This window comes from Carcharhinus amblyrhynchos, chromosome 3 (assembly GCF_965287045.1).
Source record: "Carcharhinus amblyrhynchos chromosome 3, sCarAmb.v2.hapA, whole genome shotgun sequence".
Lineage (NCBI taxonomy): Eukaryota > Metazoa > Chordata > Chondrichthyes > Carcharhiniformes > Carcharhinidae > Carcharhinus > Carcharhinus amblyrhynchos.
Window position 1 is genome coordinate 67,805,122 of NC_137326.1, and position 27,300 is coordinate 67,832,421.

The following is a 27,300-nucleotide window of genomic DNA, read 5'->3' on the forward strand; positions in this document are numbered from 1 at the left end:
CAGAAGACAACTACGGGACACGATGGACAGAGTACTGTTCGTCCTCCAGCACTTGCCTGGAGCAGAGAAGCTACAACATCTTCTCCGGCGCCTTCAACTTGTCATCAGTGAAGATGAACATCTCACCAACGCCATTCCCACACCCCCACATCTTGCCTTCAAACAATCACACAATCTTAAACCGACCATTGTCCGCAGCAAACTACCCAGCCTTCAGGAGAACACTGATCATGACACCACACAACCCTGCAACAGCAACCTCTGCAAGACATGCTAGATCATCGACACAGATGCCATCATCTCACGTGAGACCAACATCCACGGTACATAATCTTGCAAGTCGGCCAGTGTTGTCTACTTGATACGCTGCAAGAAAGGATGTCCAGAGGCATGGTACATTGGGGAGACCATGTAGACGCTATGACAATGAATGAATGAACACTGCTCAACAATCACCAGCCAAGAGTGTTCACTTCCAGTCTCGGAACATATCAGCGATCACGGGCATTCAGCCTCTGATCTTCGGTAAGTGTTCCCCAAAGCGGCCTTCACAACACACAACACAGAATCACTGAGCAGAGGCTGATAGCCAAGTTCCACACATATGAAGACGGCCTCAACCAGGATCTTGGGTTCATGTCCCACTGTCTCTAACCCCCACAACTTACCTGGGCTTGCAAAATCTCGCTAACTGTCCTGGCTGGAGTCAATACACATCGCTTTAACCTGTGCTTGGCCCTCTGTCCACTCACATTGTCTGTACCTTTAAGACTTGATTACTCGTTAAGACTCGTATTCCAATCATTATCCTGTAAATTGAGTTTGTGTCTGTATATGACCTGTTTGTGATCACTCACCTGATGAAGGAGCCTGAGATTTTGAAAGCTAGCACTGCCAAATAAACATGTTGGGCTTTAACCTAGTGTTGTTAGACTTCTGATTGTGCTTGCCCCAGTCCAACGCCGGCATCTCCACATCGGAGCATCTTAACCAGGCCCTATTCCCATACCCCAGATATTTACAGGGCGAAAGTGCAACTCACACTGTCACCCAAGGTCAGAATTGAACCTGGGTTCCTGGTGCTGTGAGGCAGCAGTGTTAACCATTGTGCCACCATGGCATAACAGTTCTAATTCTAACATTAAGATAAAGGCAAAACATTGCTGATGCTGGATCTGAAACAAAAACAGGAAATGCTGGAAAATCTCAGCAGGTCTGACAGCATCTGTGGAGAGAGAATAGATCCTTCATCAGAGCTAATGGCAAAAAAAAGACAAGATTTATACTATGGGGGTGGGGGAGTGTAATTGGACAAAGGAAATGTAAATGATGATGAAAAAGTTCCAATCTACATCAGAGGGATGAAACGCAGACTGGGTGACTGCTTTGCAGAACACCTTCAGTCCTGCAAGCAGGTCCCAGACCTCCCTGTCTCTTGCCTGTCCACATGTCTGCCATTGGCCTTTTGCAATGTTCTAGCGAACCCCAACGCAAACTGGAGGAACAGCAATTCATCTTCTGATTGGGCACTTTACAATCTTCTGGACTGAACATTGAGTTCATCAACTTCAGAGGATGAACTTTCTCCACCTTCACCCCCTTCCTTTGCATTTTATTTCATTTCTTCTTTCCATCTCATTCATCCATTTTTATCACCCTTCATTCCCACTTCCATTTTTCCACTTCTCCATTCTCACTATCCATCATGTCTCCAAAACCCAAACCCCTGCCCCTTAGGGCAACTGCCACAATCGTCAGGTGGTCCCTTAGTGATCTGTACCTCTGTTGTGTCATTCGCACATTCTGATCACTTAATGGACACTTTCTCAGCCTTCTTTGTCATCATTTACATTTCCATTGTCCAATTACAGCCCTATCCCCCCCAACCCCCACCCTCCACCCACCCTCATAGTATAAATCTCTTTTAATTTTCTTTGCTCTTGGCTCTGAAGAAGTGTTACGAAGAGGGGGTTGATTTCCTCTCTGAGAATTAATGCTTAACCACTCAAAGAGGAATACCTCGCCTCATAATCCATTAGAAGCATGTGAGACATAGATTGATCTGCTCTTCATCAACTTTTAATGGTAAAGTCAAAATAACTACCTGAGATTCTCTCTGTAAAATCAACAAGTAACACTTTATTTATCTAACTAACAGTGAACAGGTTAACTAAGCTATTAATAAACCAAATAAAACACAAGTCTAATGGAATGCTGTTTAGATGAATACAATTCCCACTTGTAAACAAAAAAATAGAATGTTTAGTCACTCTTTAAATTACACTCAGGTGTGGCGTCTTCTGGACTCTTCTGGTCTTCTCTGTTGATTTCTTCTGTCTGGAATTTCTGTCTGCTTTTGCTATCTTCACTATCAAGGTGAGGCTTTCTTTTATGAAATAAATGCAGTGATGAGAGCCAGCAAGTTTCTCTTTCTCGAGCTGTGAGTAATGACAGGTGGCAGGTGTTCTTCCCATTTGTCTCACAATCTCCCATCTCTTATACCCCTCGTGACATATCAATATTTCTCAAAATATGATTGGCCCTCAGGTTAGCAAAACAGCAATTTCAATTCTAATAGGTTGCTGGTAGCCAAGTGCCTAAGTTAAACTGATTGGACAAAATTCAAACATTCAAATGCCTGAAGTCTGTTACCAAGGCAACCCTGCTGTTTGGCCTTTGATATGATGTTTCAGGCACCATAAGCACCTGCATTTTTTTAAAGATACAGAAAAGTCACAAGCTTTTTAAAGGGACCATGCAATACTTTCACCTCTTAACATTTTTACAATTTTTAAAATAATTTTACAAACACCAACTTCACAACAAAAGGGTCACCCAGAATTAAAACATTGGCTCTATTCTCTCTCCACAGATGTTATCAAACCTGCTAAGATTTTCCAATGTTTTCTGTTTTAGTTTCTACTTTTAACATGTTCTTTTATAATTAGAATCATCACCAGAAGATGAAGGAAAAACTAGTTTGTAATCCTACCTGTACTTTCTGAATACAATGGCTTTGTTGACTTTCTTGTTTGATATCCCATTGGTACAGTATAGGGACCTTGAACAGAAAGTACCATGTATACAGTTTAGACTTTAGAGCATCCATCAGTGAGTTATACATATTTTACAACAGCTCATAGAATTATCAGAGTGTCCATAGCACATTGACTGCCTACAGTGCAGAAGGAGGCCATTTAGACTATCAAGATTCACCAACTCTCTGACAAAGCATCTTACCCAGGCTCTCCCCACTGCCCTATCCCCATAACCCTGCGCATTTACTAAGTCTATTCCACCTAATCTGCACATTTGTGAAGACTAGTAAATTTAGCATGGCCAATCCACCAATCCTGCACACCTTTGGTCTGTGGGAGGAAACCAGTGAACTCAGGGGAAACCCACATAGATATTGGGAGAACATGCAAACTGCACACAGATGTTCACCCAAGGCTGGACTTGAACTCAGGACCCTGGCACTGCAAGGCAGCAGTGGTAACAATTGTCTCACTGTGCTGTCCATGTCCTGTTATCACATCCTTTACAATAGATTTCAGCATTTTCCTACTACTGCTGTTAGGCCAACTGGTCTGTAATTCCCTATTTTCTCCCTCCCTCCTTTTTTATACAGCGGGGTTACATTTGCCACCCTCTAATCTCGAATCTACAGAATTTTGGAAAATGACAACCAACGTATCCATTATTCCCATGACCACCTCTTTGGGAACGCCGGGATGTAGATTATCAGGTCTTGGGATTCATTTGCTTTTAGTCTGTTAATTTCTCCAGCACTATTTTCCTATCAATATTAATTTCCCTCAATTCCTCCTTATCATTTCTGGGGTATTATTTGAGTCTTCCTCTTAGGCATTAGGGATGGAATTCCAGGATTTTGACCCAGTGACTGTGAAGGAAGGGCAAAGTATTTCCATGTCAGGATTCACAGCTGATTTCATTTCCATGCTGCAAATTGGGCCAGAATTGCTCAGATTTGTCAAAATGCCAGCCAATTGAAACTATTCTCTTCACTTTCAAAAAGACTGTGTCCTTGTCTTGATATAGGCTGATGAAATGGACAGACGGTCCAGAAAATTCAAGAGAAGGACCATCTCCAGTGGAAAGGGGGGCAAAAATATTATCTGAGGAAGTGGGAGCCGACTTAGAGCATCAACACTGGAGATCTGTGTTCCTGGTCTGTGTTGAAAGGTGTAACTATAAGTTGCCAGAGTAAGATTCTCCTTTGTACTCTGACCAGTGCAATCAGCAGAACCAGTTTATCGTCATGGACCAACCTAGTAACGGCTTGTGGTGCAAGATGATAGTAAAATGGTGGCTGTACACGGACTGATTTAACTTCTTAACAGATGTGTTGAGTATAGGGCTAACGGGAGGACTTTGAATAGAGTGGAGGAGCAGAGGGATCTAGGTGTATGTGTACATAGATCCCTGAAAGTTGGGAATCAAGTAGATAAGGTTGTTAAGAAGGCATACGGTGTCTTGGCGTTTATTGGTAGGGGGATTGAATTTAGGAGTCGCAGCGTCATGTTGCAACTGTACACAACTCTGGTGCGGCCGCACTTGGAGTACTGTGTGCAGTTCTGGTCCCCACATTACAGAAAGGATGTGGAGGCTTTGGAGAGGGTGCAGAGGAGGTTTACCAGGATGTTGCCTGGTATGCAGGGGAGGTCCTATGAGGAGAGACTGAGGGATTTGGGGTTGTTTTCACTGGAAAGAAGGCGGCTAAGAGGGGATCTTATAGAAACATATAAGATGATTAGAGGTTTAGATAGGGTGGATGGTGATAGCCTGTTTCCTCGGATGGAGAAATCTAGCACGAGGGGGCATGGCTTTAAATTAAGGGGGGGTAGTTATAGGACGGATGTCAGGGGCAGGTTCTTTACCCAGAGGGTGGTGAGGGACTGGAATGCCCTGCCTGCTGCAGTTGTAAATGCGCCTAGTTTGGGGGCGTTTAAGAGATTGGTGGATAGGTTTATGGACGAAAAGGGATTGGTTTAGATTAGTGGGTCAATGTTTTTTTTTAAAAATAAGACTGGTCGGCGCAACATTGTGGGCCGAAGGGCCTGTTCCGCGCTGTAATGTTCTATGTTCTATGTTCTATGTTCTTGACAGTGAATATAACTGCAAAATTCTCTTTATCAATCCGTGAATACCTCCTTCTGGTGTAAAACTAAGTCCTGAAGCAAAATCTTATGGGAAAGTACATATGACCACTACGACTCTCACCAACTTTTACAGGTGCACCACAGAAAGCACTCTTTCTGGTGCTAGCATAGCTTGATATGGCTCCTGCTCCATCCAAAACTGCAAGGAATTACAAAGGGTCATGACCAAAGCTTCTCAATCTACGAACGGACTGTACAGCGACCTCAAGCAAGGCCAGAGGAGGTGGGGTGCCTTCTATTCAACACCTTGTGGTGCCTAGACATAGCAACACTGGCAAGTTTTGTTCCCCGGATCTACAGTACCTGACACTGAAATGCCACTCTTACTAACTTCCATGGGAGTTCACCTCTGTTATCCTGACAGCGGTTTATGTCCCACCCCATGTGGACTTGAAAGCCATGCTGGATGAAATACATACCATCACAAACAGCCATAAGATGAAACATCCTGAGGCCTTGATCATATTGGCCAGGGACTTCAATCAGGCCAAGTTCAAAAGTGTCTTACCAAGACACCACCAACATGTCTCTTGTTCCACCAGAGGCCCAAACATTCTAGACCACTGTTACACAAACATTAAACATACCTGTGGCTTTATTACCCACCCAGACTTTGGTAAATCAGACCACAAGGCTGTGCTCTGCTCCCAGATTAGAAGCAGAAGCCGAAATGGGAGAATCCGATAAAGAAAATCGTGTAATGTTGGTTTGAGGAATCAGATGATCTCCTATGGGATTGCTTCAAATCAGTGGCCTGGTCAATATTTAAAAACTCATCGACCAGCCTGAATGAGTACGCCATTATAGTAACTGATTTCAACAGTAAGTGTATAGAGGAATGTGTACGCCAAAGAAGCAATCTGTGTGTTTCTCAACAGAAAAACATTGGATGAACAGAGATATCCATTGCTTGCTGAAGTTCAGATCTTAGGCATCCAAGTCAGGCAACCCAGTACTGCCAAAAGACAGTACTGGATCAAGCTAGGGTCCCAGGCTAGCCACATGGACTCCTACCAACTATGGCAAGTTTTGCAAGATGTAACAGGCTACACGATGTAGAATCGCCGACACCAATGCACCATTCCGCGATGAGCTCAATGCATTTTATGCCTGTTTTGGGAAAGAGGTCAGCAGGGCAAGCTTTCCATCCCAGAAGCCCCAGTTGAACCGGTATCCAAAGTCACCATCACAGACGTCAGAATGGCTTACAAGCAGAAGCTTCTCAAAAGTCAACGCATAGAAAGCGACTGGCCCTGATGGGGTAACCTGACGAATACTCAGGTCCTCCATGGACCAGCTGGTGGAAGTATTCGCAGACATCTTTACCTTTTTTTACACTAATCTGAGGTCCTTATCTGCTTCAAGAAGATGACCATCATTCCTATACCAAAGGAAAGCCAGACAGTGTGCCTCAATGACTATCATCCGGTGGCTCTGACATCATTATGAAGTGCTTCATAAAGCTAGTCATGGCACAAATCTACTCTGGCCTCCCAGAATGCCTGGATCCACTACAGTTCACCAATCACTGTGAAAGGTCACACCAGACCCCATGTCCCTGGCCCTACACTCAACCCTGGAACACTGGATAATGAGGACACTGATGTCAGATTCCTATTTATTGATTGCAGCTCAGCCTTCAACATCATTATTCCTACGAAACTCATCTCCAAACTTCATAGCTTGGGGCTCGACTCCACCCTCTGGATCCTAGATTTTGTAACTCACAGACCACAATCACTAAGGATAGGCAAGAACACACCTCCACTATCATCTTCAACACCAGTACCCCACAAGGCTGTGTCCTCAGCCCCTTACTTTACTCCTTATTCACTTATGACCGTGTGGCCAAATTCCCCTCCAACTCGATTGTCACGTTTGCTGATGACACTACCACTGGGCAGCATGGTTGCACAGTGGTTAGCACTGCTGTCTCACAGCAGCAGGGACCTGGGTTCAATTCTGGCCTCGGGTCACTGTCTGTGTGGAGTTTGCACTTTTCCCCCATGTCTGAATGGGTTTGCTCTGAATCTCCAGTTTCCTCCCACAGTCCAAAGATGTTCAGTTAATTGGCCATGCTAACCTGACGTTAGTGTCAGGGGATTAGCAGGGCAGATGAAGGTTACAGAAATAGGGCATAATAGGGATTATGCTCAGTACAACTCAAAGAGCTGAATGGCCTCCTTCTGAACTGTAGGGATTCTATTCTATGATTCACAGTGAGTTGGATCTCAAACAATGATGAGATGGAGTACAGGAATGAGATAGAGAATCTGGTGAACTAGTACAACGACAATAATCTCTCCCTCAGTGTCAGCAAAATGAAAGAAATAATCATCAACTTCAGGAAGCATAGTGGAGGACATGTCCCTGTCTACATCAACAGAGGCAAAGTGGAAATGGTTGAGAGCTTCAAGTTTCTCGGTGTCCGGATCACCAACAGCCTATCTTGGTCCTTCCACACTGATGGTATAGTTAAGAAAGCCCACTAACGCTTCTGCTTTCTTAGGAGGCTAAGGAAATTTGACATGTCTGCCATGATGCTTACCAACTTTTACAGATGCACCATAGAAAGCATTCTTCCTGGCTATATTAGAGTTTGGTATGGCTCTTGGACCTGTCCAAAACCTCAAAGGATCATGAATGAAAGCCAGTCCATCACGCAAACCACTGACTCTGTCTACACTGCCTGCTGCCTCGGAAAAGCAGCCAGCATTATTAAGGACGCATGAACCCCGGACATACACTCTTCTACCTTCTTCCATCAGGAAAAAGATGCAAAAGTCTGAGGTCAAGTAGCAACCAACTCAAGAATAGCTTCTTCTCTGCTGCCATCAAACTTTTGAATGAATCTACTTCTTATTAATTGATCTTTCTTTCTCCCCTAACTGTGACTGTAACATTACATTCTGCACCCTCTCCTTTCCTTCTCTATATATGGTATGCTTTGTTTGTATAGTGTACAAGAAACTGTATAACAATACATGTGACAATAGTAAATGAAATCAAATCAGACCCTTGGTGGACAGAGATCCTTTGGAGACAGGCAGAGACTCTTTCAGGACAGACAGAGATTCCTTTGGGGATGAAGACACTTTTCATGTTTTCATGCTTTTGCTGTGATTGTTTCAGGTCTTGCAATGAGATTGGATGTGGGACAAATTTGTGACATTGGTTGAAAGCTATAGTCATTTGTTGTAACGATATCAAGAGCAATTGTTCAAAAAGGATTGTATAAATATATTGTTGGTTTGTTTATTTAGAATGGGCCCAAGAACTCATACTTAAGGAGACAGTTTAAAGACATCAGCAGCAGAACTGTGTGTATGTATTCTACTCAAAGGCAAAAGTGATGGGATTATGTGTTACATTCCCCTTCTGATGATGTCATGCCAATAACCCTTAAACCGTACTACATATTTCCCTTCTTTTTGTAATACTTTCCTCCTTCCAAACAAGCATAACTATTTACAATACATGTTCATGTTTAGTTATCATTACTCGAGTGTGTAGAAGTGATGAATCTATGACTCTCTAAAGATTAAGTGTAATCTGCTGGTGTGCATAGATCTTGTGGTGGTAACATTATCTGTAGGTTTCTTTAACTGCTCACATTGATTTCTGGAATTATTATTCTTGGATGAAGGCAAGCATGCCGTGTGCCTTCTTGATTATTTCTTGTAACTTTCAGTGACCTGTTACCTGTACACCCAGATCCCTCTGCCTATCAGTACTCTTAAGGGTTCTGCCATTTACTGTATATTTCCTATCTTTAATGGACCATCCAAAATGCATTACCTCACATTTGTCTGGATTAAACTCCAGCTGCCATCTCTCTGTCCAAGTCTCCAACCAATTTATATCTTGCTGTATCCTCTGATGGTTCTCATCACTATCCGCAGTTCCACTAACCTTTGCGTCATTTGCGAACTTACGAAACAAACCAGTTACATTTTCCTCCAAATCATTTATATATATTACAAACACAAAGGTCCCAGAACTGATCCCTGAGGAACGCCACTTATCACAGCCCTCCATTCAAAAACATACCCTTCCACTGTTACCTTCTGTCGTCTTTGACAGAGTCAATTCTATATCCATCTTGCTAGCTCACTGCTCATCCTGTGCAACTTCACCTTCTGTACCAGTCTGCCATGAGAGACCTTGTCAAAGGTCTTACTGAAATCCATAGGGACAACATTCACTGCCCTACCCTCATCAATCATCTTTGTCACTTCCTCGAAAAACTTAATCAAGTTAGTGAGACACGACCTCCCCTTCACACAACCATGTTGTCTCTTGCTAATATGTCCACTTATTTCAAGGGGGAATAAATCTTGTCTCAAAGAATCCTCTCCAATAATTTCCCTGCCACTGATGTAAAGAGGTTTGGGGGGGGGGAGGTGCGCAGAAGAGACAGGCTGCTAATGTGCATGGGAGTGAGAGAAAGTGTACGTGTGATGTGTATGTTTGCGTACGTGTGCGTGTGTTCCCTTCTCCCAGTCTCAGCATTCATGCACACTCACACAATACACTCACACAGAGTGTGTAAACCCCAAACAGAGAGTGAGCCAGGCAAACACAATTTAATCCACTCACATTCTAATGATCTTTTTTATTACTCATTTTATCTATTTATTGCTTTGACGTTACTTTATTTTGGTTCTGCAAATTTTTTTTTGAGACACCAAAACTTCATTGAAGTTCAATATTGTGCCAAATCTTATATTTTCAAAATTTACCCATGAGCCCCTTGAATTAGAAAACAAAATTGATTCGTGGCCCCACACACTAAAAGGTTGGATAAACCTGCTTTAGGCACACCAAACGAACTGAACATAGCACTTAGAGTGTGTACGACAATTGTGTTTAATGTATTTTGCCATGTCACATAATTAGGCATCTGATAAAGTAACTGACAATAAAGTTAGTGCCATGGACAAGGAAACGATTGGATGAGACTTTGGACCAAGGATGGGTAGAAATTCACGTGCAAACAATCAATGGTTCTCTGTGCTAACTTGGCATATGCCTGATACTTCCTGATGATGTATAGTATCATTGTCCATACCCGTCTAATAGATGTCTTATGTGTCATCTTGTCCAATCTATGCCTATATGTGAATGACGAAGATGTTGTAGAATATCAGGTTACAAAGATGACCTGCCTACCTTTAGAAATGAGCCCCCTAGAGACGCCTAGCTTATTTAATAAGGCTGAAATGGTCCCATATATTCATGGACATATTGAATTGAATTGAGCCTTCCTTCTATGGTGGTTTTCCACAATTACTGCATATGGAATCTTTTGTCATTTCTTCTTGTAGCTGAACAGAGAGGAGGTTGTGCTGAGGGACTATCGGGGATTACACTACAGGATTTGTAAGTGGCAATCTCAGGGTTATTATCCAAGCCATTCACTGTTAGAGCACCCAGCTGATCTGGAAGGTAAATGTGTATTTAAAAGATTGGAGTGGCAAGAAGGGGTTCAATTTCCTGAGATCTGGCGGCAGTACTGATACAAGAAAAGATTGAAATAGGTTTCACCTGAACATTACTCTAGCTGAGAGAATGGATACGCCTCTGGATTAAACTTTACATAAGGCAGGGGCAAGTAACACTGAAGATAAAAGAAACAGGTGATGACAGCAAAAGTCAGACCAAGTAACAGAATGTGGTTAACAATCAGAGGCATTAGCCATGTAGTGTTAACATAGGAGAGAGCTATTGAACTTTAGTTTACAAAAAGAAAAGGTTCCCTGGGGTTTCTGATTAAACAAATGGAAGGTGGGTTTAGATTAACAGGATAATTTTATATTATGATTAATGGGGGTGTTAGCAATATAAGGAGGAAACACTGTTTCCTGTTCAGTTTCTGGCTAGGGTTTGTTTAAAGACAGAGGTCTGCAAGCTACTCTGAAAATCAAAACCTCTTTGATATCTTCAAGACTGACTACAGCAAGTATAGTTATGGTTGCTAACTGTATTTAAAGTGGTTTTGAGTCTGTAAGAAGAATGTTGCTTATTGGAACTGAAACAGTGATAAGTTAAAAAAAGACTTTTTTTCATGTTTAAATATTGCTAAACAGGTAATAGTTAAGTTGCTTTATTTGTTATAACTATAGTTAAACTTAAATATTAAAAAAAAGTTTGTTTTACAATAAAAGATCTCTAATTTGTCAGTGGAATTACTCATGGAGCAAAATAACTTATCTGCACATTTATACCAAAATATAACATCTATTGGGGTCTAGTCTGGTGTCCTAGTGTAATTTGGGAATGTGGTGTAGCCTCCTAACAATGTACATCACTTCCAATTCAAACCAAGAAACTCTGGAAAATGTAAAGAGAGCAATAATGTTCCGGGAGCCACCCTGAGACAAAATGTTTTCAGACTGACCCCAGTTGACTAGTGAAACATTGCATCAACACAGGAATTTTGTCTCACATCATCTGAATGACATTTGAATTTTCAAATAAACCATACATTTCATGGAAGCGTAATTGTTATACATTAAGCATTGTGACAATGATGAAGTACTGATCTGACAACATTATTTCAGCCAGCAACTGAGGAAATATATTGCCGTTCCTTCACTGTCACTGGGTCAAAAACCTTGGACTCTCTCCCTAACAGCAATTTGGATGTACCTACACCACATGGACTGCACTGGTTTGAGAAGGCAGCTCACCACCATCAACTCAAGGTCAATTAAAAATGGATAATAAATTCCCACTTAGCCACATCCCTAAATGAATAATACAAAACTAAAAAATTAAGACAAGCTACGTGAAATGCAATTGTATTTCCTTACGTTTATCCATCCTGTGATCATGTGGTCTCTTGGCATGTTTGGCATGTTCTTTATGTCTTCTCGTCGTTGATATATTGTCTGTAAAGTAATAATCATTATCAAAATAAAATTAATCTGCTGACGTGTTTGATCATTCTGGAAATAAAGAAGATCATCAGTGGTCACAGTTTTGTGATAGCAGCAATCTATGTTAGCTGTAGCTAAGTGACAGCACTCTTATCTGAATCAGAATGCTGAAGATTCATTTTCAGCCGCTGAGTTACACTGCCCCCTAAAGTTCCTGAGAAGCACTGAATATGGCAAACCTCCCATGTGATGTATTCTAGTCTGCAGGCAAGATCCCCACATCACCTGGATTAAACTTTTGCCCAATGGGTTCAGTAATACAGCTTGGGTGGTAAACTGCAAAGCCAGACGTCCACACATTAGGGAATCGATCTCATTTCTTTAATATTGCCAAGAGGTGACTGTGACAATTATATTCAAATCATTCTTTTTAAGTGCACAGAAAAGTTGTTGTACATACTTACATTGTGTGAGATGAATATCTGAAGTGACTGCAAAGCTGCCATATTCTCATAAGAAACACAATTAGCTCATTAAATGTTTGCTTATGAAGGATACCTTCCATCCATACCTACCCTGTCCTAATTGTGACTCCAGTCCCACACCACACGAGTTTGGGTCTTAACTACCCTATGAAGGGGTCTAGCAAGTCATGCTTGCCACTGAGCAGGTGCCAGCAAATGTGGGTTTTCGACACCCAGCATTTGAAAAGGGTTGTCATCTCCCTGGCATTGTAGGGGCAGAAGAGCAGGGAACAAAGAACATTTGAGTGGTTAGTTGTCCTGAAGGAAGTTTCTGGCAAGGAATGGGGGCATGACTGACAGATTTTAGGCAACCATCTGCTCCCACCTGCATTACTTACTGTGCTACCCAATTTAGCATTGCCAGCAAACAGGTATGTAGCTCTCTGCTTCAGCTAGTCAACAGGCCAATCATTTTGAATGCAGTGCCAAGCAAATTGAGTATTAATTTCATGGATTTAACTTCACAACTCATCCTTATCCAATGTGAATCTCCACCAAGAGTTACACAACATGTATAATACTATAAGATCATAAGATATACGAGCAGAATTAGGCCTGTTGAATCTGCTCCGTCATTCAATCACGGCTGATTTGATTCTCATCTTCATTCACTAGTCTTCTCCCCCTAACCCTTGATCTGTTTATTGATCCCTGATCCCTGTACCTATCTATCGAACAATCAGCATGCTGCCCTAAACCTTGGCTGTTAAATAATTTATCGAAATCCTGAAATATTCCTTCTGTTATTCTGGAGAGTTCTTCAGAAGCAATTGTCTTCTGCTGGTAACTGGAAGTAATTCTTAGGTTATCCCAGAGCCACGAACCAAAAATGTCAGTCATAGTTGAGTGCTAAAAATGAAAATTGCCCTATAAATCTGTGTCACAAGCCCATCAAAAACTCTCTAATGGATTCTGTCTTACTGTTGGCACTTCAAGATACAAGCTTGCACAATGTGTAATAACTTCAAATCAGTTCTCAATTATTTTTCACTGTCCACAGAATTATGACTTCAATAAAAGTAAAAATGGATCGCTCCCTTCACAGTTGCAATTTTACAATGAGCCTTTAGAAGTTGCTAAAGTTGCATCAATAAATCACATTCATTGTTCTAACTTTTTGATTGTTTTTCATTTATTTGAAGTTTTCAAACTCTATGGATGGGATTTTTCACTCCATGCAGCATATTTACAGCAGATGAAGTTATCCGCTATTAGCCAGTTGTTGCATATCTATAGTATTTTTAGTGATTCCTTATCAGCAGCACTGCAGCTGAATAGGGGCATTTTAGGAGGATGCGTGTGTGATGTCATGGGAGATGACATCGTCGACCGTTTGCTTGAGTAATTGGGCAGTGTAACATTGCAGCCGTTAGTGGTTACATTTCCTGAATAAAACTCGTGGTTTTTGTTGAACATCCAAGGCCTCCTAAAATCAATCCTGTGAACACCACGCAAAAAAATCTGGTGACGGGGAAGCTAGACAACACTTGCAGCCACCAGAAGAGAAAGAAAATCATTGAAATATTCAAGGAAAATAAGCTCACCATGTACTCCATTCAGAACAAAATCAGGAGCTATGAGTAACAATTCCCCGCAAGAATAAATTTATAGCTGGGGGTGTGTTAAAACATGAAGAAAAACAGGCTGAGCTTGGGTTATATCTTACTTTAGGAGAAAGGAAGCAAGATAGTGCTGAAGATTATGGCACATCATGTACACACAGGTCCTCCCATAGAGAGGAAATAGTGGGAGTTTGTGGCGCAGTGGGACCACTTGATGAGAATACAGAGCAATGGGGTTTACATACAGAATGATCTGATTATTTTGTACAAGCTAACAAGATAAGAGAGGATATAAAAGTTCCCACATTCCAGAGCAGAATGGGTGGCGGGGAGAGGGGGGAACGATTTAACCTCTTCGGGAGAATGGTGCAACCTGCAAAGCCAGGCACAAAGACATATGGGATGGAAATTTTGCAGGGCCACTGTTCACCAAAACCTTTAGTCATTTTAGAAAGGTTTAGATTTTACAAGCGCAATCAAGAAGAGGGGGAATCAATTGCACAATTTGTGGCTACACTAAAAAGACTGGCAGAACACTTGGTGCCTCACAGTGCCAGGTACACAGGTTTGCTTCTGGCCTTGGGTGACAGTTTGCATGTTCTCCCTGTGACTGTGTAGGTTTCCCCCCAGTGCTTTAATTTCCTCTCAGTCCAAAGATGTGTAGGTTAGGTGGACTAGCCATGATAAATGCTCGGGGTTAAAGAGATGGAGCCAGAAGATGTTCTTTTGAGGGTCAGTACAGGCTTGATGGCCAAATGGCCTCTTCTGCACTTTAGGGATTCTGTGTAATTCAGGGATGTATTAAACAATACAATCTGGGGTAGAATGGTCTGAAGTTTGAAGTGAGAGGTAATGTAAAAACTGTTGTCTCAGAATCCACTAATCTGTTCACAGCATCCAATTTAACTTTATCTTCTGGCCAAGAATGACCAAAGAGAGCTGGAAAATTTCCTTGGGCAGCATGGAATGACAGCTCTGCAATTTGCCCATTTCACTTTATTTTGACCTGGAATTGGGATGGGTGAAGTTCCCAGAACAGAAATTTCCATCAGCCTCGGCGGGATTTTATGATCTTGCCCAAGCAAGGAAGTAAAACCCCATCCTATTTCTTCTGTATAGGTCCTCAGAAGAACATCTGCTGGCTTTAAAAGTTAGTGCTTCAAATGTTGTTTTTCGGTGGTCTCAGGGTATTGGGGAGATAGCAGTCCTGTGTCAACCTCCATTCTGACTGATCTCTCATTCAATTTTGGAATTACCCAAAATCGGTGTGATTAACTATAAATCGATAATACCTTCAGCTTTAATTCTTCATTAGGCTTGTCTATTTGGGTCTTCATTTATCTTATTTTCTTCTATATTGTAAATTAGTTTGGTGAAATTGTTTTTTTTTTGGTAATCAAGGTTGTTTTTCGAGACAATGCTTTCTTCCATTAAGCTCTGACTATTTGCCCAATTTTGCCACAATTCTTGCATTGGCTGTTCTTGCTCCAGCACTCAGCACTTGTTACTGGGTAGACTTCCTCACAGTGGCATCCATATTATGGATCCTCGTGCCCAATCTAAAAGGTATTCAAGGTTATGGGAGAACAGAATGTTGTGTAAGTCCTGGTGTGTGTATTTAGAGCTAGGGTTCTGGATATCAGCACAGTTTGGTGCATGCAAAGGTTCACAAAACCATCAGGACAGATTTTAAGTAGTGCAATTTAATCCAAGATACAATACAGCAAACTAAAATGTCTGCCATCAGAAAGGAGCTGTGGCCTGTCAGCCAGCAGAGGATAGAAAACCAAAAAGTGAAGGAAATGTTTCAGCAGCTTACTCTGCCTGGAATTTTTTGGCTATCAGATTGTCACAGGCCTGTCTGCCTCTTCTAACCTTGCAATGGCCTCTAAATGTCCCCCATGACATCCTACCCCTCATCATCACCATCCTCTTTACTGTCCTTCTTATCACAGGAGCTATCTCTCTTCCACATCCTCCTTGTAACACTAAGTTGTGTAGGTTACAGCAGCCACTCTCTGCAGACATTGTAGAACATAACCTGAGCAATCAAAATATCTGAATCTCATCTTTAGGAGGCCTATCATCTGCCCAGTTGCGGTCCTTGTGGAGACATGTGAAGCTTGCAGCTCTCCTCAACAGCGCTCTGCAATGATGAACTGGCATTATCAGCCATGTCTTCTGGGGCTATCCTTTGTCCCTGATGATCCAGCCCTGTAATCGTCAAGCTACATCAAAAACCTGTAGAACTTCAAAGTGGTTCAAAATGAAGGCATCATTGGCCTGGGGGACTGTCTGTATGGAGTTTGCATGTTCCCCATGTGACTGCGTAGGTTTCCTGTGGGTGACACTCCAAAGATGTCAGTTTAAGTTGATTGGCCATGCTAAATTGCTCCTTAGTGTCAGGGAGATTAGCAGGGTAAAACGTGGGGTATGAGGATAGGGCCAGGGTGTGATTGTTATTGATACATTCATAGATGAGCCAAAGGCCTGCTCTACACTGTAAGGATTCTATGATTCCATGATTCTCTGAAAGACCTATTACATTTGTTCTTGTCAGCCATGATCATTCACCAGGAAGGATAGAGATTTGGAGTTAGGAGTTTGCTGCTGTCCGCTACCTGTGCCCCTTGGAGGCCTCCATCTACTTCTCTCCCACCATCTCTGCTAATAATCACTCCTTTCACTTGGAAAGATCTTTATCTTTAACTCAGCCTACTATCTTGTATAATAAGTCATAGAGTCATAGAATCATAGAAGATTACAGCATAGAAACTGGCCCTTCCACCCAACTTTTTAACCTCTAAGTCAGTCCCAATTGCCCACATTTGACTCATGTCCCTCTATAACCATCTTACCCATATAATTGCCTAATTGCTTTTTAAAAATCAAAATTGTATCCACCTCTATTACTAGCTTGTTCCAGGCACTCATTACCCTGTACGTGAAAAAATTGCTGCTCTGGACCCTTTTGTATCTCTCCCATCTCACCTTAAATGTGTGCCCTCTAATTTTAGATATTCCCCTACCTTTGGGAAAAGATATTGAATATCTAGCTGACCTATGCCCCTCATTATTTTATAGACCTCTATAAGATCAGCCCTAAGCCTCCAATGCTCCAGGGCAAAAAGTTCCAGTCCATCCAGCCTCTCCTTATTACTCAAACCATCAAGTCTCGGTAGCATCCTAGTAAATCTTTTCTGTACTCTTTCTAGTTTAATAGTATCTTTTCTATTATAGGGTGGCCAGAACTGTACACAGTATTCTAAGTATGGCCTTATAAATAGAACATAGAACATAGAACATTACAGCGCAGAACAGGCCCTTCGGCCCACGATGTTGCGCCGACCAGTTACAAAACAATGACCCACTAACCTAAACCAATCCCCTCTCGTCCATAAACCTATCCACGGATCTCTTAAACGCCCCCAAACTAGGTGCATTTACAACTGCAGCAGGCAGGGCATTCCAATCCCTCACCACCCTCTGGGTAAAGAACCTACCCCTGACATCCGTCCTATAACTACCACCCCTTAATTTAAAGCCATGCCCCCTCGTGCTAGATTTCTCCATCAGAGGAAAAAGGCTATTACTATCCACCCTATCTAAACCTCTAATCATCTTATATGTTTCAATAAGATCCCCTCTTAGCCGCCTTCTTTCCAGCGAAAACAACCCCAAATCCCTCAGCCTCTCCTCATAGGACCTCCCCTCCATACCAGGCAACACCCTGGTAAACCTCCTCTGCACCCTCTCCAAAGCCTCCACATCCTTCCTGTAATGTGGGGACCAGAACTGCACACAGTACTCCAAGTGCGGCCGCACCAGAGTTGTGTACAGTTGCAACATGACGCTGCGACTCCTAAATTCAATCCCCCTACCAATAAACGCCAAGACACCGTACGCCTTCTTAACAACCTTATCTACTTGACTCCCAACTTTCAGGGATCTATGTACACATACACCTAGATCCCTCTGCTCATCCACACTATTCAAAGTCCTCCCGTTAGCCCTATACTCGACACATCTGTTATTCCTACCAAAGTGAATTACCTCACACTTCTCCGCATTAAACTCCATCCGCCACCTCTCGGCCCAGCTCTGCAACCTGTCTAAGTCTTCCTGCAAACTATGACACCCTTCATCACTATCTACCACACCTCCGACTTTGGTGTCATCAGCAAACTTACTAATCCACCCAACTATACCCAACTACACCCAACTATAAATGTCTTGTATAACTTCAACAAGACCTCAGAACTCCTGTATTCAATATTCTAACCAATGAAACCAAGTGTGCTGAATGCCTCCTTCACCACTCTGTCCACCTGTGACTCCACTTTCAAGGATCTGTGAACCTTTACCCCTAGATCTCTTTGTTCTATAACTCTCCCCAGTGCTCTATCAGTAACTGAGTAGGTCCTGCCCTGGTTTTGATCTACCAATGCATCAACTTGCATTTATCTAAATTAAACTTCATCTGCCACTCATCAGGTCATTGACCCAACTGATCCTGGATAACCTCCTTCACAGTCCACTATGCCATCAATCTTGGTATTATCTGCAAACTTACTAACCATGCTTCCTAAATTCTCACCCAAATTATTAATATAAATGACAAATAACGGTGGACCCAGCATTGATCCCAGAGGTGCACTATTGGTCACAGGCCTCCAGTTTGAAAAACAGCTCTATACAACTATCCTCTGTCTTCAATCATCAAGCAAATTTTGTATTCATTTGGCTGCCTCACCTTGGAACACGTGAGATTTAACCTTATGTAACAACCTACCATGTGGTACTTTGTCAAAGGCATTGCTGAAGTCCATGTAGACAACATCATCTGTACTGCCCTCATCTACATTCTTGGTTACCCCTTCAAAAAAGTCAATCAAATTTGTGAGACACAATTTTCCACTCACAAAGCTATGCTGACTGTCCCTAATCAATCCTTGTGTCTCTAAATGCCTTTAGATCCTGTCTCTCAAAATACCTTCTAACAACTTACTCATGACAGACGTGAGGCCCGCCGGCCTGTAGTTCCCAGGCTTTTCCCTACAGCCCTTCTTAAACAAAGGCACAGCATTTGCCACCCTCCAATCTTCAAGCACCTCACCTGTAACTATCGATGATTCAACTAACTCTGCAACTTCCTCCCTAGCATCCCACAATGTCCTGGGACACGCTTCATCAGGTCAAAGGGATTTGTCTATTTTGATGCACTTTAAGACTTCCAGCACCTCCTTCTCTTTTATATGTGACCAGTTTGAACTAGTTCTATTGGACATCACATCGAGCTCATGAACTGTGGCTCTGCTGGAACAATTATATTTAACAATTAGTTCCTACTGTTTACAGATATTCACAGATAATGTAATATATAACTTTGCTCTCTCTTTAAAAGGCAACGCTCCTATCAATGTTCCAGTCATTAACTTTTATTAACTAAAGAAGATAAATCGACTTTTGGAAATAAACAACCCCTTCTTAGAGTCTTTAATATTATTTTCTAAGAATATTGTTGATGGCATCAATTAGGTGGTGAGACGCTATGCCTACATCTCATAGATTTGACATTTGTGGCTCCTAGTGCTGAGATGGCACTCTGTGCAGGCAATGTTGTGTATGTTGGACCTGTTGTTGCTGGAGTCATTCTTGCTGGTGTCAATCTTGAGTCATTTTCTGATGATATTGTTAATGTTGTCTCCCTAGAATACTAAAGTTTCTGATACTGTTTGATTTGATTTGATTTATTATTGTCACATGTATTAACATACAGTGAAAAGCATACCGTTCATAGAGAAGGGAACAAAAGAGTGCAGAATGTAGTGTTACAGTCATAGCTAGGGCATAGAGAAAGATCAACTTAATGTGAGGTAAATCCATTCAAAAATCTGACAGCAGCAGGGAAGAAACTGTTCTTGAGTGACCTCAGACTTTTGTATCTTTTTCCCAAAGGAAGAAGGTGGAAGAGAGAATGTCTGGGGTGTGTGGGGTTCTTAATTATGCTTCCTGCTTTGCCAAGGCAGTGGGAAGTGTAGACAGAGTCAATGGTTAGGAGGCTGGCTTGCGTGATGGATTGGCTATGTTTACAACCTTTCGTAGTTCCTTGCAGTCTTGGGCAGTGCAAGAGCTATACCAACCAGAAAGAATGTTTTCTATGGTGCATTTGAAAAAGTTGGTGACAGTCAAGTTTCCTTCTGGGAAAGTAGAGATGTTTGTGGGCTTTTTTAACTATAGTGTCAGCATGGGGGGACCAGGACAGGTTGTTGGTGATCTGGACACCTAAAAACTTGACGTTCTCGACCCTTCCTACTTCATCCCCATTGAAGTAGACAGGGGCACGTTCTCCTTTACGCTTCCTGAAGTTGCTGGTCTTTTCAGTTTTTCCAGTTCTGGTACAGGGTGAATATGTTTCTTTCTGTTTGCTTATTGGTTTTGGTTTCAAATTTAGAATCCTGTACGTGTACATTTTGTCTTTTCAGCTAAGGATTTAGAATGTTGACATGCTGAACTCCTCTTTCTTGTGTTTTAGTGAGCTGTTGTCTCACTTTAAAGCTGAAAAAGCTCAATAAAAACTCAACTTTTTACAATTTATATGAATCACTGGGATGAAGGTATGATTGTAACATTTTCTGATGACAAAATGATAGGTAGGGGAGCAAGTTGTGAAGCGGATGTAAGAATGCTACAAAGGGATATAAATAGTTTATGTGAATGGGCAAAGATCTGGCAAAAGGAGTTTAATATATAGAAATGTGAAATTGTTCATTTTGACAGGGAAAATTAACTAACGCATAACGGTGGGAGATTACAAACGTCTGAGATGCAGTGTGAAGTTTTGTTCTATTGCAAAGAGAACTGAATACAAAAAAGAGAGTTTTTGATTCAGTTATAGAGGTTATTGGGGAGACAGTATCTGGGATACTGTGTATAGTATTGTTCATCCCATTTTTGGAATGATTTACATGCATTAGAAGCAGTTCAGAAAAGGCTGATTAGATTAATACCTGGAAAGGATGGGTTGCCGCATTAAGAACATAAGAACAAGGGGCAGGAATAGGCCATCTGGCCTCTCAACCCTGCTCCACCATTCAATAAGATCATGGCTGATCTTTTCGTGGACTCAGCTCCATTTATCTGCCTGCTTACCATAACCCTTAATTTCTTTACTGTTCAGAAATTTATCTTGCCTTAAAGGATGAAGGATGAGAGGGGACCGGATAGAGATGCATAAAATGATGAGAGGTATTGATCAGGTGGATTCTCAGAGGCTTTTCCCCAGAACTGAAATGGCTGCCACAAGAGGACACAGGTTTAAGGTGCTGGGGATTAGGTGCAGAGGAGATGTCAGGGGTAAGTTTTTCACTCAGAGGGTGGTGCTTTTGTTTAAGAAGGGCTGCAGGGAAAAGCTTGGAATTACAGAATGTGGAACCTAACGTCTATACTGAGTAAGTTGTTGGAAAGTATTTTGAGATATAGGGTCTAAAGGCATTTGGAGACACAACGGCTGATTAGGGACAGCCAGAATGGCTTTGTGAGTGGAAAATCATGTCTCATGAATTTGATTGAGTTTTTTGAAAGAGTGACCAAGAAGATAGATGAGGGAAGTGCAGTTGTTGTTGTCTACATGGACTTTAGCAAGGTATCACATGGTAGGTTGTTGCATCTCATGGGACCCAGGGTGAGGTAACCAATTGGATACAAAATTGGCTAGATGACCGAAGACAGAGGGTGATTGTTGGGGGTTATTTTTCAAACTGGAGGTCTGTGACCAGTGATGGGCCTCAGGGATTGGTGCTGGGTCCACTGTTATTTGTATTATTGATTTGGCTGAGAATTTAGGAGGCATGTTTGTAAGTTTGCAGATGATACCAAGATTGATGGCATAGTGGCAGTGAAGAAGGTTATCTAGGATTGCAATTGATCAATTGGGACAGTAGGCCGATGAATGACAGACGGCGTTTAATTTAGATAAATATGAGGGTGATGCATTTTGGTAGATTGAATCAGGTCAGGACCTACTCAGTTAATGATAGGGCACTGGGGTGCGTTAGAGAACAAAGAGATCTAAGGGTACACATTCATAGTTTCTTGAAAGTGGAGTCACAGGAGGATAGGGTGGTGAAGAAGGCATTCAGCATGCTTGCTTTAATTGATCAGAGCAAGGAGTTGGGATGTCTTGTTGACGTTGTACAAGACATTAGTCAAGCCACACCTGGAAATACTGTGTGCAGTTCTAGTCATCCTATTATAGAAAGAATATTTTTAGACTAGAAAGAGTGCAGAAAAGATTTACTAGGATACTACTGGGACTTGATGGTTTGAGTTATAAGGAGAGGCTGGATAGACTGGGACTTTTCTCCCTTGAGCGTAGGAGGCTTCGGGGTGATCTTATAGAAGTCTATTAAATAATGAGGGGTATAGATCAGTTAGATAGTCAACACTTTTCCACAAAGGTAGGGGAGTCTAAAACTAAAAGGGTTTAAGGTGAGAAGGATGAGATACAACTGGGTTCAGAGGGGCAATTTTTTTCCACTTAGAGGCTGGTGTGTGTGTCTGCAATGAGTTGCCAGAGGCAGCAGTAGAAGCAGGTACAATTTTCTCTTTTAAAAAACATTTAGACAGTTATATGTTTAAGATGAATATAGAGGGATATGGGCCAAATGTGGGCAACTGGGGCTAGTTCAGTGGTAAAAACTGAGCGACATGGACAAGTTTGGGCTGAAGAGCCTGTTTCCATGCTGTAAACCTCTATGACTCTATAACTGGGGTTGAGTGTTCCAAATCACTTTCCCAGGTAGTTACCTTCATACATCAGGCACCTTCCAGACTCCAGCTGCTGTGACATCCCGAAGGGTTTTCAATTGTCCAAAGTAATCTCTCAAGTGACTGCTGAGAAGAACACTTCATTTATCTGATTGCTGAGAGCTCTGAAGTAGCTGTGGGGATGATGGGAGTAGGATCTTTACTGGAGTCCCAATACCTCTGGGAATGACTGGCTTTGTTCAGGCATTAATGCTGCAGTGAATGTGCGTAGCCGGAGTTAATTAATATTTGTTTTTATCTGGTCTTGAAAACTTCATCAAGACCCTTGTGCTAAATAGCAAGACACCACCCACAGCTTATTTATTCTTGCTATATTTGAACTCACCATTAGAGTCCTGGAACTGTAAATAACTGTGCTAAATAAGGAGTGAACCTGTGCGTGTCTGTATCAATGTCTCTGCATTTGTGCTGTGTGTACAGAATATAAATCTTCCTATTATGGGTGACAGGAGCTATGGTGTCAAAGCTTCCTTCAGAAGTCTGATACAAAATCTTTGAAAACAAGCCTACTGGAGCAAAGTATACACACACTGCACAGCACTCTCTGGGCTTGATATAAACTTATCATTGCCTCTTGGAACAGAACAATATAACCTTAATAATTTTGAACACTGGCATATTGAGCTCCACACTATTCAAAGGCTTTAGAGAGATTATGGAGGAGGAGCGTAACAATAAATCCCTAAATCGTTTAGGGAGGAGCAATACAATAAATGGCAGAACAATCAGGACTATAGATACACAGAGGGACCTGGGTGTGCAAGCCCACAGATCCCTAAAGGTGGCAGCACATTTGGAGAGGGTAATGAAGAAGACATATGGCATGCTTGCCTTTATTGGACAGGGCATAGAGTATAAAAGTTGGCATATGATGTTGCAGCTATATAGAACGTTGGTTAGGCCACATTTGGAATACTGCGTCCAGTTCTGGTCGCCGCACTACCAGAAGGATGTGAAGGCTTTGGAGAGAGTACAGAAAAGGTTTACTAGGATGTTGCCTGGTATGGACGGTCTTAGCTATGAGGAGAGATTGGGTAAGTTCTATGTTCTATGTTCTATGTTCTAAATTGGGGTTGTTCTCCCTGGAAAGATGGAGGATGAGGGATGACCTAATAGAGGTGTATAAAATTGTGAAGGGCATGGATAGGATGAACAGTGGGAAACTTTTTCCCAGGTCGGAGGTGACGAACACAAGGGGTCACAAGTTCAAGGTAAAGGGGGCAAGGTTCAACACAGATGTCAGGGGGACGTATTTTACACAGAGGGTGGTGGGGGCCTGGAATGCACTGCCAAGCAAGGTGGTTGAGGTGGACACGCTAGGATCATTTAAGATTATCTAGATAGCCTCATGAACAGACTGGGAATAGAGGCATACAAACGAATGATCTAGTTGGGCGCATGAGCAGTGCAGGCTTGGAGGGCTGAAGGGCCAGTTCCTGTGCTGTACTGTTCTTCACTCTTGTTCTTTATTACATGTAGATTTATCTAATCTGAGGAAATGCTAACACTAAAAGTAACACTTGGAAAATTGGGCCTTTTTCAACGTTGCATTCATTCGAGGTTTTTGATTGAATGTCAGAAAGAGCACTATTTACGTGGTTGGTAGCTTGTGAGGTTACTATCAGATAAGCTGACTGGACTCTAACCTGGTGCTGTGAGTCTTCTTACGATGGTAAACTCTGGCAGGAATCATTGTGTTGGATAGTCTCTTTGTAACTTCTATACCCTTACACTTAGCATCAAAACAGCAGAGGGAAAAGAGCTGAATGCAGTTTGCATCTGTAACAGTTGACAAAATGAATCTAAAAGGTAACTCAGTAACACTTGAAAATTAAGATTTCCAGTCAAACTTGTCCAAACCAGACTCGTACACCTAAAGATGGAATTCCAGTATCATTGATGCCAGTATTACTGATTTTTATTGGGATTTGAAATTCTTGAACTCTCTTCCTTCTGTTAGTAATATCAGTCAAAATCCTATCTGACAGCCAATATGGAGAAAGCTAGCACGAGGGGGCATGGCTTTAAATTAAGGGGGGGTAGCTACAGGACGGATGTCAGGGGTAGGTTCTTTACCCAGCGGGTGGTGAGGGATTGGAATGCCCTGCCTGCTGCAGTTGTAAATGCGTCTAGTTTGGGGGCGTTTAAGAGATCTCTGGATAGGTTTATGGACGAAAAGGGATTGGTATAGGCTAGTGGGTCATTGTTTTTGTAACTGGTCGGCGCAACATCGTGGGCCGAAGGGCCTGTTCTGCGCTGTAATGTTCTATGTTCTATGTTCTATGGGAAAACAACGGTTAGGTTGACATTCCAAGTCAGTCCACCTAATGATTGGTTATATTTAAACACTTTCAATCCTCCCAACCCCCAATCCTAGCTTTCTCCATTCCTTGATTATCCCTGTGAGGGAGTCCCACCCCTGCCCCCTCTGCTCCACCCCAAGGAGATCCAAAAGACAAAAAAAAACACAACAAAAATTTACATAAAAACATTGGACTTCAGAGCTGGACCTAGGACATTTGGTGTTTGGGTCTGCTCCATCATTCAATAAGATCTTGAGTGATCTGGATGTGGTCTTAATTTCACATTCCTGTTTGTCCTCCTGCCCCCCATAATTCTTGACTCCCTTATCTACCAAAACTCCATCTAACTTAGCCTTTTTGATCCAACCTCTATTGCTTTCTGGGAAAGAAAGTTCCAGAGATCTGTGACCCTCAGAGAAAATGGAAATGTTTCCCCCACAAATGGAAAAATCCTTGCCTTTTCTACCCTGTCAAATTCTCTCAGAATCTCTTGGCCTGGATTTTACCCCTGGGGTGGGTCTGAAGTTGATGGGTTGAAAGTTGTTGTAAGACCTGCTCCTGAGCAAGATAGCACTGTGAAAGTGATATTATGCTGGGTGGTCTCTGGAAGACTGATCAGTATGAACCACCTCTGCAGGTTGTATTTTTCACACAGCGTGTTCAAAAATGGAAACAGCACAGCCAGGAGTGCTGTCTAAGCAGGTTTGGTGAGTTTCTTTAATGCATTTTGTATATGCTAGACACTGCCACAGCTGTGCACCTGGTGGAGAGAGTGAACATGTATGGGTGGGGTGCCAATCTAGCAGGCTGCTTTATCCTGAATGGTGTTGAGCTTTTTGAATGTTGTTGGAGCTGCACTCATCCAGGTAAGTAGAGAGTATCACATCACACTCCTGACTTATAGATAGTGGACAGGCTTTGAGAAATCTGGAGGTGAGTTCTCACTACAGATTTATATCCTCTAGCCTGCTCTTGTAGCCAAAGTATTAATATGGCTAGTCCAATTCAGATATTGGTCAATTATATAGTGGGGGGTTCAGCAATGTTAATGCTATTTAATGTCAAGGAGTGATGTTTGGATTCTCTCTTGTTGAAGATGGTCATTGCCTAGCACTTGTGTGGTGCAAATATTACTTGCAACTTGGCAGATCAATCTGGATGTTGTCTTGGTCTTGCTGCATTTGGACATGGACTGCTTCAATATCTGAAGAGTCATGAATGATGCTGAACATAGTGCAATCATTATTGAATATCCTCACTTCTGACCTGAAGATGGAAGGACAGTCATTGCTGAAGCAGCTGAAGATGGTTGGGCATACACTTCTACCAAACCCTGTGAAACTCTTGCAGCAATGCCTAGAAGCTGAGGTGGTTGATCTCCAGCAACCATAACCATCTTCTTCCTTTGTGCCAGGTATGACTGCAAACAGCAGAGAGTTTTCCTACTGATTCCCATTGACTCCAGATTTGCTCGGACTCCTTGATGCCATACTTGGTTAAGTACTGCCCTGATATCAAGGGCAGGTACTCTCACCTCATCTCTGGATTCAGCTCTTTTGTCCATGTTTGAATCAAGGCTATAATGAGGTCAGGAGCTGAGTGGCCCTGGTGGAACCCAAACAGAAAATAAATGAGCAGATTATTGCTAAGCAAGTATTGCTTGATAGCACCATCGATGACCCCGACCATCACTTCACCACTTATCAATTATAGATTGATGGAGTGATAATTGGCCGGGTTGGATTTATCCTGCTCTTTGTATACAGGACATATCTGGGCAATACTCCACATTGCTGGGTAGATGGAAGTATTGCAGCCGCACTGGAACAGCTTGTCTAGCAGCACTGCAAGTCCTGGAGCACAAATGCTCAGTACTGTTATTGGAATATTGATAGGGCCCAAAGCCTTTGCAGTATCCAATGCCTTCAGTCTTTTCCTGATATCATGTAGACTGAATTGAATTGGCTGAAGACCTGACATCTATGAAGCTGGGGACCTCCAGAGGAGGCAGAGATAGA

General features: G+C 42.2%; 1 protein-coding gene across 1 annotated transcript in view; it reads right to left on the reverse strand.

The window, feature by feature from the left end:
- Window positions 1–23,136, reverse strand: part of LOC145341191 (uncharacterized) — a 78,540-nt gene extending 55,404 nt beyond the window's left edge. Inside the window, exons 1-3 of the mRNA XM_080186119.1 lie at window positions 22,959–23,136; window positions 11,999–12,076; window positions 2,993–3,061 (exon numbers count right to left, since the gene is read on the reverse strand). Coding sequence (XP_080042245.1) covers window positions 2,993–3,061; window positions 11,999–12,076; window positions 22,959–23,001 — 190 coding nt within the window. The 5' untranslated portion in view covers window positions 23,002–23,136. The remainder of the gene's footprint in view (window positions 1–2,992; window positions 3,062–11,998; window positions 12,077–22,958) is intronic.
- Between the last annotated feature and the right edge of the window lie 4,164 nt (window positions 23,137–27,300).